General features: G+C 39.7%; 1 protein-coding gene across 1 annotated transcript in view; it reads right to left on the reverse strand.

The window, feature by feature from the left end:
• The window catches only part of Atac2 (Ada2a-containing complex component 2), a 35,328-nt gene extending 16,902 nt beyond the window's left edge, over positions 1-18,426 (reverse strand). The window contains exons 1-7 of the mRNA XM_074101084.1: positions 18,125-18,426; positions 17,846-17,983; positions 13,030-13,178; positions 11,280-11,372; positions 10,377-10,515; positions 7,253-7,352; positions 5,615-5,893 (exon numbers count right to left, since the gene is read on the reverse strand). Of these exons, the coding sequence (XP_073957185.1) occupies positions 5,615-5,893; positions 7,253-7,352; positions 10,377-10,515; positions 11,280-11,372; positions 13,030-13,178; positions 17,846-17,983; positions 18,125-18,336 (1,110 nt within the window). The 5' untranslated portion in view covers positions 18,337-18,426. The remainder of the gene's footprint in view (positions 1-5,614; positions 5,894-7,252; positions 7,353-10,376; positions 10,516-11,279; positions 11,373-13,029; positions 13,179-17,845; positions 17,984-18,124) is intronic.
• Positions 18,427-19,258: the final 832 nt, after the last annotated feature.

Below are 19,258 nucleotides of genomic sequence, written 5' to 3' on the forward strand. Positions count from 1 at the left end.
TTAGAGATGGGTAAATCCGGATCTGAAGATTCAACAGAGTCAGATCCTTAAGCAGATCTGAATCCCTTGACTCCGATCAGTTACTAACTCCGACCAACCTATTGGATCGAGCGACTCGCGATCGGCACTCACTTTACTTTCGTTCAGTCACGTCGGATCGGATCGGATATGTGCCGTCCCGCTCACGCCAATAGTATTTATTACGAGAGGAAGAGGGATAGCATGATACCAATTTCAGAGCCGCTGCCCGGAGCCTGTTTGCCAGTAGTAAAGATATCCGAAGTGACTCACAGATTCAAAAGAGTCAATAGGACGAATCGGTATTTAAGTACCTCGGTACAGAACCGAGCCGGATCGGCCATAGACAAACTAATAATCGCTCGAAAGAACCGTATCAATAAAGGAGTCGCGAGTCAATAAGCGGATTCGGTACCGACACCGGAGCTGGATTTGGTGAATCAGATCCCTTGTCGGAGTCAAGATTACGCATGTCTAATCGAACTATCTCATAAGTGACATAAAGTTTCATGTTCATAAAACAAAAATTTGACTTGGGCCACAGGAAGTTATAGATAGTTTGAGTCCCGGGGAAGGAAAGGATAGTTTTTATCCCGGAAAATGGCATAGTTCCCGCGGGATAGCGATAAACAAATTCTACGCGGATAAAGTCGCGGGCAACAACTGGTTTATAATATCGTACGGGTGGTAGGACCTAGTGCAGGGTCCGTGCGGATCGCTACCACCATCTTACTCGTTAATCCTACCGCAAGCACCAGTGCTTGCACTGTTGTGTTCCGGTGAGGAGAGTAAGACAGCCGGTGAAATTACTGGCACAAGAGGCATTTTATCTTAGCCCTCTAGGTTGGTAACGCAACTGCAATCCCTCACGATCAGGTGACCCACTTGCTCGTTTACCTTGATTTGACATAAATAAAAAATTGAGTGTATTTGTGTGACTTTGACCACAGTTTCCCACAACCCGCCTACCTGTGGGTCCGAGTGAGGAGTTCATCCTGCAGCTTCAACCAGGTCGGTGTGGCGCGCTGCCGCCGGATGAACGGAGGCAGCAGAGTGCAGGAGAAAGCTGAACGGAACGGCACCGGCTCCACGTTGGCCAGGACTGTCATGCCGTAGTTAGTGTCCGGGATTGTGCCGCAAAGGTTGTCTTGGAGGTACTGTGAAATCATAAGTTGAAAAATCGAATTTGCCCCAAGTTCCCGACTGGGCCCACGTGGGAAATGCGGCCCAAGCTTTCTCATTCTGAGGATCTATGCCCAGCAGTGGGACGTATATAGACTGAGATGATGATGATGTGAAGAAATTGCTTTTTGTCCTGCCCCCTCCCCCACAAGTGTTTTTCAGAATGTTTTAATTGTGTTTATGAAATGTTACCATACATTGATAGATATTTAAACTAACCCAACTAACTTCAGAACAGCTTGTATACATACAAAGTTAGCCCGCACGAAGCGGTTTGCTTCATCTTTCATAATGCGAACTGCTAAGGAATGGAATTCGCTCTCGTCGTCTGTATTTCCAGATAAATACAATCTAGGGCTCTTCAAGGCTAAAGTGAATGGGATGTTATTGAACCGGTGAGATACACCTTTGGCCTCATCTGCACTTAACATCAGGGGAGATAGAGGTCAATCACGGTCAGTTATATGTAAAAAAAAAGTAAAGGACTTGGCCCAAATTGATGCAAAAACGAAGTTATGTTTTTAACCCCCCGACGGAAAAAGAGGGATGTTATAAGTTTGATGCCAATGCTTCTCTGTCTGTGGCATCGTAGGTCTTAAACGGATAGGCCGATTTCGATACGGTTTTTTTACGTGAAAGAGTTTCTTGCGGTGATTTTAAGCTATATTTCTTGAAATCAGATCAGCCGTTTTATCCATATTAAAGTTTGAAATAACAATGTGGGGGTTTTGCAACTTTTCTAAATAGGTCAAGTTATTTCTTTATCCTCGTAAGGCCCAACGACTTAAATTTAGGACATACATCAAACCTATTGTCAACTTCACCCATTGATTAATTTTATTTGACGGATAAATGTAATGCCGTCTCCGTCTATTCGAACAAAACAAACAGAGACGGCATCACATTTATCTGTCAGATAAATTTAATCAATGGATAGTGGAACAGGGGGTAAGTTTCAAATTCTAATGATCAAAGTTTGACGTGGGTTTTACGAAGCTACAACATACGGATCTCTGGAATCTGTCAAGTACTCGTTCGACGTCGCTTTCAGTTCCCGCGTCCTCCGGTATATGTCCAGACAATACTTTGACTGCCCTGTAATACAATAAACAAAATAATTATTTCCGACACGATGTATATGTCGGCGGCCGATCGTAAAATCCGCCAGATCACGAAATTCCTAGGCATATCGTGAAACGCCGCCATTTCATGATGTGCCTAAACGTTGGCCAGGCATATCACGATGTGCCTGAGAAATAATACGGCATATCGATTAGAGCAACGCATTCGTCGATATTCCTAGCTCTATACCGGCACATCGTAAAATAGTTTCTTATTTGGCCACTGGTGGCGCTGCGTATGGAATGGCGGCCGTGACGCCCGTGACCAGCTGACCGGCCGTGTTTGTTTAGCGCGTGAGAAATGTCGGCGTCGCAACAAAATGATCTTTAAACCGAAAATAGTGATTGAATTCAAATCTTTTGAAAGCTTTTGAACATCAGCTCCGTTCTTTTTATGTGAATCAAACGGATTCTGTGCACAATGTGAAAAAACCATGGACGTCTGCCCGTATTTTAGAGGTTAGTATTGTTGGTAAATAAAGTATTCACTAGTTGTTATTTATTTTTATAGAAAAATTTAGGTACGATGAGCGAAGCGAGGAGTGGAGTGGTTAGTATTAATTGTGATCACGACGCACGAGCCGAGCGAGCGAAGCGAGCGTGCCGCGGCAGCGGCCGGCGAAGTGCCAGAACCGATATGGCGGCGTTTCATGATACGCCTAGGAATTTCATGATCTGCCTAAACTGGCCAAATCATGAAATGGCGGCGCTTCATGATATGCCTAGGAATTTCATGATCTGCCTAAACGTCACTAGGCAAATCGCTAAACGGTGAGTTTTGAACGATATGGCGAATGTCCCTCAGCCAATTCATGAAATGGCGGCGTTTCACGATATGCCTAGGAATTTCGTGATCTGGCGGATTTTACGATCGGCCGCCGACATATCTATTTTTGTTTGTTACTACCGATATTCCCACGTGATAGGGATAAAGACGAGAGGGAGCAAAGAGCAAGTTTTCTGGTCAAGGCTTTTCTAAGTGTTTTATTGCAAATGCCATTTTTTGAAGTTGATAATTGTAAAGCCACGCCATTTTCTATGCTGGTTGTTCTTTAATAATATTAAGAATTCTTTTTTTCAAGTTTCTTAATGCTCGGTGTGAAAAGTTGTATGAGCCACTCGGGAGCAAAATTATTTTCATCTTGGGCGTTAACACTTGAATCCCTCATTACGCTCAGGATTCTACTTGCGGAATCCTTCGCTACATTCTGGATTCAATATACCGCCCTCGCCGCAAATACATCATTTTGCTCCCTTGTGACACAAATAACTATAATTGATCACCAAAAGCAGCACTTACTTATCTAAATCGAAGATAGGCAAGTGCTTGTGCCTCTTGAGCCTTCGCAGCGCTAATTTGGCCTTTAATCTGTGCAGATAGGCCTTCTTGTTAGGATCCCGGACCTTAAGGATCAGGTTCTCGACCTGCTTCAAGAGTTGGACCTCTTGGTACTGCGTCAGGTCGACCAGCTCACTTTGTACCTGTTGGATCAAAAACATTTATGCATAAATATTAGTTAAGTCGATTGGATTATACTTAAAATTTAAAGGGAAAGTATATTTATGTAAAGCAATAGTCATAGAATAGAAAAGAAAAAACATTCGTACATATGCAAGTTCGTGATTAATAAATAAAATTAATACTTAATATCATGGACACTTAACACCAATTGACCTAGTCCCAAACTAAGAAAAGCTTGTACTATGGATACTAGGCAACGGATAAACATACTTATTAAAATAAATACATACTTAATAGTTATTTATGTGGCTGGTGCATAATGCCTAATTATGTATAGCCGCATACATAACTTTATCTACATGCATATCATAAGTTTTCTATAATATGTTCAGATATGGCCTGTATTTTGACTTTGACTTTGACTTTGACTTTGACTTTGACTGACTGACTTTGACTTGACTTTGACTTTGACTGAATAATAATTATTATCTACATGCATGTCATAAGTTTTCTACAATATGTACAGATATGCATTGTTAAAAAAAGTATTACCGATACTTTAATGTAAACATTAAGATGCACTGTACTTTAATGTGAACATTAAGATGCACCCGCAGATACCAGGTTTCTTAATAAAGGCCATTTGATAGTCGTTTCTGAACATATAATAGGGAAGTTATGATATGCATGTAGATAAATACATATTAAACATCCAAGACCCGAGAACAAACATTCGTACCTATTTATTATTCATACAAGTATCTGTCCCGGCCGGGGATCGAACCCGCGACCTCGAGCTTCATAGTCAGGTCCACTAACCACTTAGCCATCTGGTCGTCAGTTCTACTTGATTTCTAACTCCACACTCGTAATTTGTGCTTGTCAGTTGAGCTACGCCGTTTTTTGAAAAAAAAAACAAAACTGACAGAAAAACGGACAGAATTTTTATTTAGGTTTTTTTTTATTCAACTGGATGGCAAACGAGCAAGTGGGTCTCCTGATGGTAAGAGATCGCCATCGCCCATAAACATCTGCAACACCAGGGGTATTGCAGATGCGTTGCCAACCTAGAGGCCTAAGATGGGATACCTCAAGTGCCAGTAATTTCACCGGCTGTCTTACTCTCCACGCCGAAACACAACAGTGCAAGCACTGCTGCTTCACGGCAGGATTAGCGAGCAAGATAAATAAATAAATAAATAAAATAAACCTACCACCTGCAAAAGGTATTGTCTATGTCCCACTGCTGGGCAAAGGCATCTCCCTCAGATTTGTAAAAAATAAATTACCTAAATAATACGCAACCCGCTAAGACATTTACTCCCTGTTTCACCATCAATTGATTAAATTTATCTGACGTATAAATGTGATGCCGTCTCTGTTTGTTTTGTTTGAATAGACGGAGACGGCATCACATTTATCCGTCAAATAAAATTAATCAATGGGTGGTGAAACAGCCCTTTAATTGATGAAAGTTGTATTGTACTTTTAAACTGTGCACAAAAACAGAAACACTTGGAAAAATGGACGCAGCCTGGGTTTAAAGTACTAATATTTCATTGATTTAGGGTCTGTTTCACCATCCATTGATAGTGTTAACTTACGGTTAAATGTGATGCCGTCTCCTTCTATTCGAACAAAAAAATAGAGACGGCGTCACACCCAACCGCCAGTTAACACTAATTCATTGGATGGTAAAACAGCCCCTTAATTAACACAATTGTATTTGTGGTCCACCTGTAAAGAAAAATAATTACAATACAATACAATGACTCTTTATTGTACACCAGAAATAGTGAGCGATATATAAAACAACCCTCAAATAAATTACCTCATAGTTATCCACCCACGGCAACTCCAAACTGTTCAGCTGTGTAGAGAACAACGACTCCCTTTTAAGCACTCGCTTCTCTTCGGGTTTTTTCTTGATCTCGGGTTTTTTGTCCTCAGCCTCTTGCTCGGGTTGCGATGGCTCGGGTTCGGGCTCGGGTTCGGGTTCAGGCTCGGGTTCGGGCTCCGGCTCGGGTTGGAAGTGGGGGGAGGCGCTGCGTGAGTCCGAGTCGTAGTAAAGTGCTGATTGTTGGAGTGAGTGGATGCTTGACGAGTCGCTCTGTGCAATAAGGATAATTTATTTGAATCAGGCATTACTTTGCGGAGGTCCATATCAAAGACCTGAAACAATTACTTTGCTCACCCGCGAACTTATGATAGCTACATGCAGTCCCGCCACCTCCACACTGTAAGAGCACACACGAACTCATCTATGCATGAACATATATTTCTTGCATAAACGCAGCCATCATAAGGTCGCGGGTGAGCAAAGTAATTGCGGCAGTTCATTAAATAAGGATATTTTTTTTTTCGCTGAAGGCTTAGGGTACAGTAATCCTAACAAGAAACTTTGAGCAGCCTGTAGGTAAGGTACACTAACAAAGCCTATGTCATAAAACACACACACATACATAAAACTATATTTTTCTTTATTTTTTTTATACATTGTTCGTATGTTTGTCACGAATAAATGTTTCTTTCTTTCATCGCAATGTTATTTATTTATTTATCAACAAACCATTAGCACACCACTGTTTTATCTTATCAAGGAATGTATGACAAAAAATAAAATTAAAAACAAATTTAGTAATCAAAATAATTTATCAGTAAAAAGAGATTAAAATGGTCCTAATAAAATAAATGTCAAACATAAAAATAAATTAAAATACCACCAACGGGACTTGTCACGCTAACACACACGAGTAATATTTACCTCGACGTTTCGGCAACATTACAGTGGCCGTGGTCACGAGTAGACTGAAGTATGGGGTGTCAAGTCTGCCTAGCAGCGCGAGTCCTTCGAACTACCTGCACTTGATCACAAATAGTACCGGCACCAACGGCGTCTTTAGCCCATGTAGCGCCCGTGTGCAATTATTACTTTAGCGCCATCTAGGAAGTGCGCGGTCAAAATGGAATAGGTCAAAGTGCAGCGGCCGGCGCCCCTAACACCGCTGCGCCCGTGTGCAACGCACACCCTGCACTATAGGTAAAGACGCCTCTGACCGGCACTCGTATCTCAAAGTACCCACACTTGGTCATTTTTATCACCCCATCACACCGACACACAACACTAAGAACGTCCGATCGTCCCTCAGAACATTCATCCCACACACTTTCAGTATACCCGTGACCACGGCCACTGCAATGTTGCCGAAACGTCGAGGTAAACATTACTCGTGTGTGTTAGCGTGATAAGTTAGGGTGGTATTTTGATTACGAGTGAAAATCACGAAAGTTTAAAACGTTATAAATTAAATTATTGAAGTAAAAACCAAAATAAATATTCCAAGTTCAACTTTACACTCCGATTCATGGTACCACTACCATGAGTTTACAGTGACCGTACTCGATAGCGACGGCGTAAATTATTTGCGCCACATACGCATATGATTATGTACTGGTACGAATTACTCACAGGCAGCACGTAGTTGGCCGGCTGGTACGAGAACCGAGAGTTCTCCCCCTCCGAGAACCCGTCCTGCGCCAGCGCAGATTCCTCCTCCTGCGTTTCTTGACTGTCGAAAAACATAAAGCGGGGGTCTTCAAACTTTTTGACTCAAGGGCCACACTGCACTTAATGTATATTCGTGCGGGCCAAGACTTTGGCTATCATGGGGGTAATACATTAGTTAAGTAGACTTACCCCCTTATTCATAAAACTTAACAAGCCTATGTTAACTAACAAATGCTTCGTCCCTTTCTAACAAATACAAATGTCGAAGTGACAGATAAGGACAAACGAATTTTTAGCGGCATTTTAACTAAAATAGGTTTGATTGTCGTTTATGAATAAGGGGTTAGTCTTCAGGGGGTACCTAGATGCGAGTAACGCATAAGGAACGCACTTGGTGTTGATTATGTTCATGAGTGGCTATCTATCATTATGACCAATACGGTATTTGACAACTCCTGATTTTGCCATATCTTAATATTATTATGAAAATATAGATAAACAGAGTGTTTGGCGAAGAGAACGTTTAAATCGGTTGAAAATTGGATTTATAGTGATTTTTTGAAAAATCTATATACCTGTCTCTTTCTCAAACGCTTTTATCTATGCAGCAAGTATGGCGGTACTGGCGTGTGACGTCACATGCCAGTATGTCTTTTTATGTCTAATCTTGAATTTCAAACCTTTATAACTTTGTTATTTGTAAAGGTAGCTTAAAAAATGTTTTTCTATTCGATAACAGACATTGTGTAATTTCAATTTATAAAACACTAGCTTAAGCCCGCGACTTCGTCTGCGCGGATCTAGGTTATCGCGCGGTGGCGCCCTCTACCGGAATAAAAGGTATCCTATGTTGATCCTTGGGCTCAAAATATCTATATACCAAATTTCATCAAAATCGGTTCAGTGGTTTCGACGTGAAAGCGTAACAGACAGACAGACAGACAGACAGACAGACAGAGTTACTTTCGCATTTATAATATTAGTAGGGAAGTAGGGATATACAAAATAGTCAAATACCGTATTACCGTCAGTGGCGGGTTTTATAAAACTAATTACTAGTTACTTGTAGCTTTTAAAATCGGACCCTATCGCGGGCCGGACCGTGGGCTGTCACGCTTTCTTTCCGCGGGCCGGATTAGAGGGGCTCGCGGGCCGGACTTGGCAAGCGGGCCGTAGTTTGGCGACCCCTGACATAAAGCATAAATAACCATATCGAAAATACAAACTGAGACCTGGATGCACAGAAAAACCAGAAAAAGAGACCAGCGCTGGGAATCGAACCCAGGTCCTCAGCAACCCGTGCTGCGTGCTATAACCCCTACACCACCGCTGGACAGGAGTCTAGACACAAATTTCTCCTATGCATACATATCTCAGGTTGCTTTTTTCTACTACGCTAGATAAGCAGCAGCACTAGCGACATATAGGTTTCGCTCTCATCGAGAGACGTCACATTCTTTCGGAACTAACCGCTCACCCAGACAAGAGATGTCGCTACTAAGCAATCAAATTATGATTGGATTTTTTTATGGAGTCTTTGTATTTTTACAAAAAAAAACAAGAATAAATAACCCTCCTTCGGGCAGTCGGGTAAAAATATACATAAAACTGTTACTTTGTACAGGAAATTATTGAATAAATTATTACTTACTTTTAATAGTTTGTTTACAAGTTATGCATCGCAAATCAAATAATACAATCAACTATTTAAAAGTACAAACTATTAAAAGGGCAAGCGACTCAACTTATCAATGAACTAAAATAATTTCTTTGCGCACCCGCAACCTTATGATAGTTAAGTTTATGCAAAATATGCGTGTTCATGCAGTTCCTCCACCTCCACACCGTAAGAACACACACAAATCACACAAACCCATCTATCACCACCACCACACTACACTGACGCGTTTCGAACTCAACCAGAGCTCATCTTCAGAGCAACACAACCGTACACCAAGCTACCAGATGTTAGACCAACACTCAGCTTATGCCTGCGCCTTGCAGAACAAATTCTCTTTGCAAACAGACGCTGTTTTTCAGTCGGCCCCGTAATCCATTCCATGCCTATATTGGCTCTGTGCACGACATCAGCGCCACCTAGCGTCCGCAACTTTTTTGGCTCTGATGCTCTGACGTTTTGAAATTTCATCGCGACATTGTGACCAAAATCAAACCGATAACGTATTAATTTATAATACAAAATTACTGTGATACCGTGATTTGGGTGGACAAAAACGTCGTGAATTCATTTTTGGTCTTTAAAATGAAATGAGGTAAGTAAAATTTATTCAAAAAGTGTGTTTTATTTTCGTTATTTCAGGGTTTGTTTACTTCATGTTAAGTTGTACTTTTACTGTAAAACGAAAAGATAAAGCTATCTTATTGGTTTCTTTGAATAAAAGTAAAATTATATAATTGTTCTTATATCGCTAGTAATAAATTAAATATCGTTTTCAGATCAAAATGAGTATCATTTTGAAGACCGGTTTTGTGAGTATCACTCATATAAAATTTCAACCACAAACCGTTTCACAAGGAAAATTGTTGCTGACATGTCCGAGCTGTAGAGGAATTAAGAACAAAACAGGGACAGTGTTCAATAATTCAAGCTCGCATCATAACACAAACATCTATTACTTAAATTAGGTAGTTAAAGTCTATACAAATTGCTTTGTTAATGACAGATGACAGAGCTAGAACTATTTCTACTTTTTGGCAACCACAAGCGCTGCGATAGATTTCATCACCCCCACCTAGTACTTCGCACCCTCCCAATAACCGTTAACCATGGGGCCAGTCTAGTACTTCGACGACCAGATGGCCAAGTGGTTAGAGAACCTGACTACGAAGCTTGAGGTCCCGGGTTCGATTCCCGGCCGGGGCAGATATTTGTATGAATAATTCGAATGTTTGTTCTCGGGTCTTGGGTGTTTAATATGTATTTAAGTATGTATTTATCTATATAAGTATGTTTATCCGTTGCCTAGTATCCATAGTACAAGCTTTGCTTAGTTTGGGACTAGGTCAATTGGTGTCAAGTGTCCTATGATATTTATTTATTATTATTTATTATTATAGTACTCACCCTCTGCTGTCTGAATCCTGGTCGCAGTAGAAGGCGCTGGACGCGACATCAAAGTCCAACTCGAGACGGCGTTTCTTGATGGGCCGCTCCCCAACGGGCAGGGACTCCTCAGCCTCCGTCCGCAAGTACTTGTTGTACCCTGAGAAGAACGTGCTATTTTTAGGGTTCCTTAACCCAAAAGGAAAAAACGGAACGCTTATATGATCACTTTGTTGTCCGTCCATCCGTCCGTCCGTCGGTCTGTCAAGACCCTTTGTCTCGGGAACGCGTGGAGATATCAAGTTGAAATCAAAACCATATAGACGAGTCTACAGTCCCTTGAAGCATTTCTAAATTAACGCAAAAAATATACGGCCGTTTATGCCGAAAAAAAACATGTTTCGCCACACTCAAAGAAATCAAAATTTGTAGGGTATTTATTTTCCGTTGTATATATATGTACCTACAAATTTGTACGGTGCCCTCGGTGCGCGAGGCCGACTCGCATTTGGCCGGTTTTTCCGTTAACTTTAAGAGAACATTCCGCAGGTCAAATGAAGTTTCTGAGAAACGCCCTAACTTACTGTTTATTAAGAAAAGTTGAAAATATCCAAAATTTCCATTTCAAAGTTCAATATATTAAAAATGGCTAAACCGATTTTAATGAAACATAGCGAAGAACCACCGTAAGAAAACTCGCTTTTACTTTAAAAAAACCGTATCGAAACTGGTCCATCCGTTTGAGTGCAACGATGTCAGAAACAGGAAACAGGATCGTCTCCGCAGGACGGAACTCTTAATGGCATCGACTTGAAATTTGGTACGATAATGTCGTTGGATGCGTAGTAAACAAAAAAAAACAATCGGCAAAACAAAGCTTGAATTAAAAATATATTTTTTAACAAAAGCTTGTTAATAATTTACCCATTTCAGTGACTTTTTCAACGAACAATGTGATGTCCAACGCCATTTGGCTGCGCGGGCGTCCCTTGGGTTTATCTCGAGCCATTTCTTGTACTGAAAATAACAGAATATCGTTAAATTCATCGTCAGGTTCTTTATAAATCAATGGAGGTATTGTAACACTATAATATATCAACTGAAAGCCAATAATAATTCACATTCTACGCTTCCATTTTTAGTGGAACTTCCAACAGTATGAAATGAAAAGTTCAATAAAATCGTAAAATGTGTTGCTAAGCGCAAAACTCGGGAATGGCTGGACCGATTTCGCTAATTCTTTTTTTGTTGTGTTTGTTATTGTCAGGAGAAGGTTTTTATGAAAGAAAATTTGGAAAAATTACAACGGGGGCGAAGCCGCGGGCAACAGCTAGTAAGAGTATAAATTAGAACTAAATGTACTGGAAACTATTTGCACTTATTACTTGAGCTTATAAGGGTTTATAAGTTCACAATGTGGATCAATAATAAGTAAATTAGTTCTATAACGGCTTATTCCAAGAGTAAGTATACTTGGTTCTATTGTGCATATGTCAAACGCTGGTATAATCTTAACACGATTATAAGGGTTCCGTATAAGTAATTTAATTACTACCAAAAATAGTCTTTGTGAAGTCCAGTAAAAGTGCACATTTACTTTTAATGGTCGCAGAAATACCGTTATAGTCTCATCGCAAATATTTTGTTGAGTCGTGCGTGGCTTGTGGTTTTAAATTATATGACTTACTATTACTTCCTGTTACAAAATTAAGATACAAATCTTTTACAAAAATAGATTTGAGGGATTGGAAGCGCTTGAAAAATTAAAAAAAAAAACATCAACAGTAATTCACTAAGAAGTAAAAACAAGTCTAGTCGATTTTTTGAGCTGGTCACGATTTTTAATGGGTCGCGACTATTGAAGTTAATTCCACTGCCAGACTTGTTTTTCCATTTTGCATATTTTTCTTTTCAAATCTATAATCCAGAATCCAGGTCTGTTAAATCAGGTTAAATCATAATTATAAAAATCTACACAGAGCTTTTTTTTTCATATAACTGACCGTGATTGACTCCTATCTCAACTGATATTAAGTGCAGATGAGGCCAAAGGTGTATCAAATACAGATAAATTGCAATGAATTATTTTAAAAACAGACTTGATAAGTACTTTGAAGACAATTACACAAGTGAACAATGATATGCACGCATCAGCTATAAGCTGCCTGTGCATTATAAATCATCATCATCATCATCCCAGCCTATATACGTCCCACTGCTGGGCACAGGCCTCCTCTCAGGACAAGAGGACTTGGGCCATAGTTCCCGCGGGCCCAGTGCGGATTGGGAACTTCACACACACCATTGAATTGCTTCGCAGGTTTGTGCAGGTTTCCTCACAATGTTTTCCTTCACCGCAAAGCTCGTGGTAAATTTCAAATGTAATTCCGCACATGAATTTCGAAAAACACAGAGGTGCGAGCCGGGGTTTGAACCCACGACCCTCAGCTTCAGAGGCGATAGGTCAAACCACCATGCCACCACGGCTTTTTTAAATAATAATAATAAAATGAAGGTAAGTAAATCCAATCAACATTTTATTTTGCTGCTCCATTTGCCAAACAGGATCGTTTTATTCAATGCTTTAGCCATAATAAAAAAATACTGCCTTTCAAATGGTTAGATTGGATTTATCTGAGTTTGAAGTTAAGCAACTCATATGCTGGTGTCTTACTGATGTGCGAGGCCACGGCCGGGGAGAAGGCATGCTGCAGGCGCCACCAGCCCGTCTCGCCGAGCACGGCGGAGCCCGAGCGGAACATCAGGTTGCTGTACACAGACAGCACTCCTGCGATTGTGCCCACCCAGTTCTTCTTTTGCTTGCTAGAAAATGCAAATGTCTAACAGTGATGTTTACAAGGAAAACCACACCCTAGAAGGCGGAAGATGGTTGCGGAACATTAGGGAGTGGATCGGGATCAGCAGTGCACCGCAACTCAAATCAAGTCAAGTCAAAATATCTTATTCAATTTAGGCTATAACAAGCACTTATGAATGTCAAAAAAAAATCTACCACTGGTTCGAAAAAACCTCTGTTGAGAAGAATCCGGCAAGAAACTCAACTTTTCCTAATAGACCAAGACTGAAAAATTTTCAGAGCTAACAGCTAACCTCCAGTAATCAACTGGCACTTTAAGAAGAATTATAATAATAATAATAATTATTATTATGTTCTTTATTTATCTTCATTCTTAGGATTAGGTTTTTATAATAGTTATAAAAAGTAAAATACAGAAAAGTACATACAAAATAAAAATATTATAATAGTGGGGTACCTACTTATGGCCACTCAATGTATGGGAACCAATATTTTTGACATTAAAGGATGAGACTTGGCATACTTGTTCCTTAGGTGGACCAGAGTGGAAAACGCCCGGGAGCCAGCGGGAGCCACCCTGCAGGGGGGAGGGGGAGGGGGTAAAGTTTACTTACGCCGCGCGTACTGTTGGTCGTAATAGCTGCCAATTTATTATTACTATGGCAAGTTGGGTATCATTTTCGGATAAATAAAAGATGGCCGATCATTATCCGAAACAAAAAAAACACCTTTACATACAAAAAAATAATTACGGCCGATAATTGAAAATTTCATGAAAAATTTTTTTTTCCTGTAACGATATATCTCGAACGCATACCGATATTGGCAAAAAAAAAATGTGTCAAGAAAGCCACATTCATACAGATTCCAAAAATATAAGCTTTATTGGAACAATTTAATAAAAATTGCGTTTAAAAAATATTATACACATCGCGGCAGTGGCATATTTAAAGAAATATTAGATTAATAACATCAACAAAGAGTACTTTTATAGGTTGCTAGGGTCATGTACAACTAAATACAGTCTATTTAGATAGAATAAAGCACAATGTAAATGTGATGCTTTTAAATTACAATAACTTTGTATGTACTATGTATACGAGTATATATACAATCAAGTAAGTATGGTTCTATTTAAACTTATAACTGAGCTGAGCCTAATGACGATTGCAAGTAACATAAAGATTTGTTATTAAACAAACTTTTATATTTAAAATACTGTCTTATAAATATTTTGTTTATTATGTACATTTTCCCCCGCAGTCGCACAATTCCGTGCACTTAAGTTGCCGCTGGAAACACTTACACCTCGAACCACCGCAACACTTTTTGCATCTGCATCGAATCATTTCCAAGCATGCACCGGCAGCTACTGGTTGGTAAGTCTGTCCAAGTAGGTCGCCAGCTGTCACCGGCTTTGGTCCATCCCCAATTAGATTTTGTGTCGGTGAAATCTGACCCCATACATAGACAGCTTGGAACACTGCTTGCAGGAAATGCTGATACAGAGCGGCTTTCGTTGGTGGTATAGTTTCCAGTTGGCGGTTTTTTTTTTTTGAAAACGCAGATGCTTTCGGGCTTCATTTACAGTAGAAAATGAACTGGATCTAAAACAAAACGAAAAAATATCAACTAAGTACTAAAATACTTAATGTTTTATTAATTTTATTGAAATGCACATTATTACCTATCATATAAAATGACGACAAACTTTTCAATAATCGCAAAAGCCTCGGTAGTCCTTCCCTCATATGCTGCCAGAAACCCTTCTGTAGCATTAGGAAATGCGTTCCATATCTCTATTGCACTTTTTTTGCCATTCCCGTTTAAACAGGAGACATTGTCACACCCTATGAAGGCGTGAAACAGGGGGAGCACTTTCGCTAGTACCTAGCTAGAGGAGCTGTGGATACACATCGCCACTGGAAAACACCAGCAGTAGGTACCTTCCATATCATGAAATAGCTAATGCTCTAGGTGAAAAAGAATTAGTATTATCAATTTTATTTATCTGTGGTACATCCGAGTAAGGCAAAATAAAAAATATTTCCTTTTACAGGGCCAGAAAAAGCGAGTGCTCCCCCTGTTCCACGCCTTCACAACACTGTCTCCTATTTTAACGGGAAAGGCAAAAAAGTGCAATAGAGACATGGAACGCATTTCCTAATGCTACAGAAGGGTTTCTGGCAGCATATGAGGGAAGGACTACCGAGGCTGTTGCGATTATTGAAAAGTTTGTCGTCATTTTATATGATAAGTAATAATGTGCATTTCAATAAAACTAATAAAACATTAAGTATTTTAGTACTTAGTTGATATTTTTTCGTTTTGTTTTAGATCCAGTTCATTTTCTACTGTAAATGAAGCCCGAAAGCATCTGCGTTTTCAAAAAAAAAAAACCCGCCAACTGGAAACTATACCACCAACGAAAGCCGCTCTGTATCAGCATTTCCTGCAAGCAGTGTTCCAAGCTGTCTATGTATGGGCTGACCCCATACATAGACAGCTTGGATTTCACCGACACAAAATCTTCCTGATCCATCTAATTGGGGATGGACCAAAGCCGGTGACAGCTGGCGACCTACTTGGACAGACTTACCAACCAGTAGCTGCCGGTGCATGCTTGGAAATGATTCGATGCAGATGCAAAAAGAGTTGCGGTGGTTTGAGGTGTAAGTGTTTCCAGCGGCAACTTAAGTGCACGGAATTGTGCGACTGCGGGGGAAAATGTACATAATAAACAATATACGTATTTATAAGATAGTATTTTAAATATAAAAGTTTGTTTCATAACAAATCTTTGTGTTACTTGCAATCGTCATTCATTAGGCTCAGCTCAGTTATAAGTTTAAATAGAAACATACTTACTTGATTGTAAATATACTCGTATACATAGTACATACAAAGTTATGGTAATTAAAAAGCATGTGCGACTGCGGAGGAAAATGTACATAATAAACAAAACATTTATAAGACAGTATTTTAAATATAAAAGTTTGTTTAATAACAAATCTTTATGTTACTTGCAATCGTCATTAGGCTCAGCTCAGTTATAAGTTTAAATAGAACCATACTTACTTGATTGTATATATACTCGTATACATAGTACATACAAAGTTATTGTAATTTAAAAGCGTCACATTTACATTGTGCTTTATTCTATCTAAATAGATTCTATTTAGTTGTACATGACCCTAGCAACCTATAAAAGTACTCTTTGTTGATGTTATTAATCTAACATTTCTTTAAATATGCCACTGCCGCGATGTGTATAATATTTTTTAAACGCAATTTTTAATTAAATTGTTCCAATAAAACTTATATTTTTGGAATCTGTACGAATGTGGCTTTCTTGACACATTTTTTTTTTGCCAATATCGGTATGCGTTCGAGATATATCGTTACAGGAAAAAAAATTTTTTCATGAAATTTTCAATTATCGGCCGTAATTATTATTTTTTGTATGTAAAGGTGTTTTTTTTGTTTCGGATAATGATCGGCCATCTTTTATTTATCCGAAAATGATACCCAACTTGCCATAGTAGCAATAAATTAGCAGTTATTACGACCAACAGTACGCGCGGCGTAAGTAAACTTTACCCCCTCCCCCTCCCCCCCTGCAGGGTGGCTCCCGCTGGCTCCCGGGCGTTTTCCACTCTGGTCCACCTAAGGAACAAGTGTGCCAAGTCTCATCCTTTAATGTCAAAAATATTGGTGTTGTCCTATAACTACCCCACTATAAAACCTAACCTAGTTTTGCCGCCAGTAATGAGGCAGGGCCCAAGCTACCGGTGGTCAGGGCCGCAGATTGAGGAACCTTCGGACAATGCGTGCCGTGTCCAGAAGTACCGTCTTCTGTATCAGGCCCTTGATCCATTATTATTTTTGTGTCATTCCTCCTTATAAAATAGGATGGACCCATCTCTTACCATGCCATGGGATGGATGTTGTATAAGGTGATTAGGAGGCCTGATGTGGGAGTCGGTAGCTGCTTTCTTTGTTGGAAACTATGAACTGGAGTCCAGCACTGCGATATTGACGGCCAAGGAAAACCACTTGCAAGAGAGTCTACCGAGAGTGTAACAACTTAAGACAGTGGTGTAGCGATTTAAAAAACAAGTACCTAGTTGACCAAGCTTTGCTAGGGCTATAACTCGGTAACAAGCGTTTTCCCAGATAAGATTAAGCTAGATCGATTTTTCTCCCGGAAACACCAAATTTATTTACATACCAAATTTCATCCAAATTGTTGCAAGCCGTTTCCGAGATCCCCGAATTATATATCCAAGAATTGCTTGTTTAAAGGTATTAGATAGATAGTAAGATTGGTTTATTGGAATCTTTTTGTATTTTTTATTTCAATTCCAAATTTTTTGTTACTTTTACGATCATCCCGTAAAACCCAGCGGTCCAGCGGTGGTGTAGCGGTATAGCACACGGCACGGAATGCCGAGGACCTGGGTTTGATTCCCAGCGCTGGTCTTATTTTTCTGGTTTTTCTGTGCATCTATATTTCAGTTTGTATTTTCGATAGATAGATAGTACCTATTCAACTATAGAAAGGGAATGCCCTGATTTTGTCACAGTATAGTGTTTGCTTGGTAATTGCTAGTGGTGCTCATGCTCCACGGACACCTACAGCACCAGTTGAATAGAGGTGATGATTACTTACAACTGTGGACCGAACAGGATGCCCCAGTTACGATCAATGAAAGAGCAGATGTGAGTCTTGTAGTGGAAGAAGCCATGGTTGCTTATACCATACGCATTTGTGGTCAGGTGATGCAGCGTCAGCAAGATGACGCTGACCCTGGAATAAATAATCAATACAATACAATGATATTAGCAATAAGGGGTTGTTTTGCTTGTATTTTTTGTGGTCATTAATTCCGTGACGGAATAGGTTTTAATCTATCAAATAACACAAAAAAGTGTAACTAGTTTGACTTACCATGGAAACCTATTCCGCGTAAACACCTCCTTGTTACTTGGAGAGCATTCTTCGCAAGTAAAGTCGAAGAATACATCGCAAGCTAAATCTCCGGGGGTCCCAAGTCTTCGCAAGCACGTTAAATGCACGAAACATATACAAGTATCACATATGAGACCAGGCCGAAACTGTTTGTCCTCTGGCTCATTGCAATACTTGCATATGGTGGCCATTGTATCTTATTTATTTATTTGTTTACTGCGAAACTGCGATATTTTGTTTGGGGCTAACATAACCTAAAATAGTTCTGTCAACTGTCAAGTCAATGTCAGTCAGTTGCGTTTTGTTAATTCTTACGGTTGTTTTGTGTGTTTTGTTATTGCATTGGCGAGTAGTTTCAGTATTCAGTATTTATTTATTGCAACACCTTTTACAAAAAAATATAACAAATGATGCCCTGTTGGGGCGTGGCAATTTAAAAATTAATTACATGAATTAACTTATACATAACATATTATGCTATTTTAACCTCATGTAATCTTTAGGAAGAGGTTTAAGGAACAGCTAAGTTTCAGCCCAGCCTTAATTTCTTTATCTTTTTCTTACTTGAAGGCACAGACTTGAAGGACTTGCACAGTAAGAAGCTGTGGTAAGAGGTTTGCTTGCAAGCTCACTTGCAAGCCTTTCAGTTTAAAATTTCAATTTGAATTTGACTCACTTCCTGTTGTTAGACTATAGGCCTTCATGATGTCTGTGCTATACTTAGGACTTAGGCTAATAAGTGAGTCTTACCTGGGACAAGAGAATGGATTAAGTTCTGTCTTAGTTTGTAATTGCCGCCCATGGACACCTGCAACAAGAGGGGTATCAACCCTTTGGGATACTTGTAGGCTTGCTTTATTAAAGATCCTAAGTTCTAATCTCTCTGGGTCTCCGGGAAAGCTGTCCCAGGAAGCTGGTTCCATGTTTTAAATGTGTGTGGGAAGAAACTAATTTCTCTTACTTTCATCTCTTATACATTTCTTTGGCCGTAGAGTCGTATTTACATCATTTTCAATACTACAACTTGGTATATCAACTTGCAGTTCCAACCAATGATATACCGACTGTGGTTACGGAATGGTACATTACATTATAGGTAAGTGAAAAAATAAA

This window comes from Choristoneura fumiferana, chromosome 18, assembly GCF_025370935.1.
Source record: "Choristoneura fumiferana chromosome 18, NRCan_CFum_1, whole genome shotgun sequence".
Lineage (NCBI taxonomy): Eukaryota > Metazoa > Arthropoda > Insecta > Lepidoptera > Tortricidae > Choristoneura > Choristoneura fumiferana.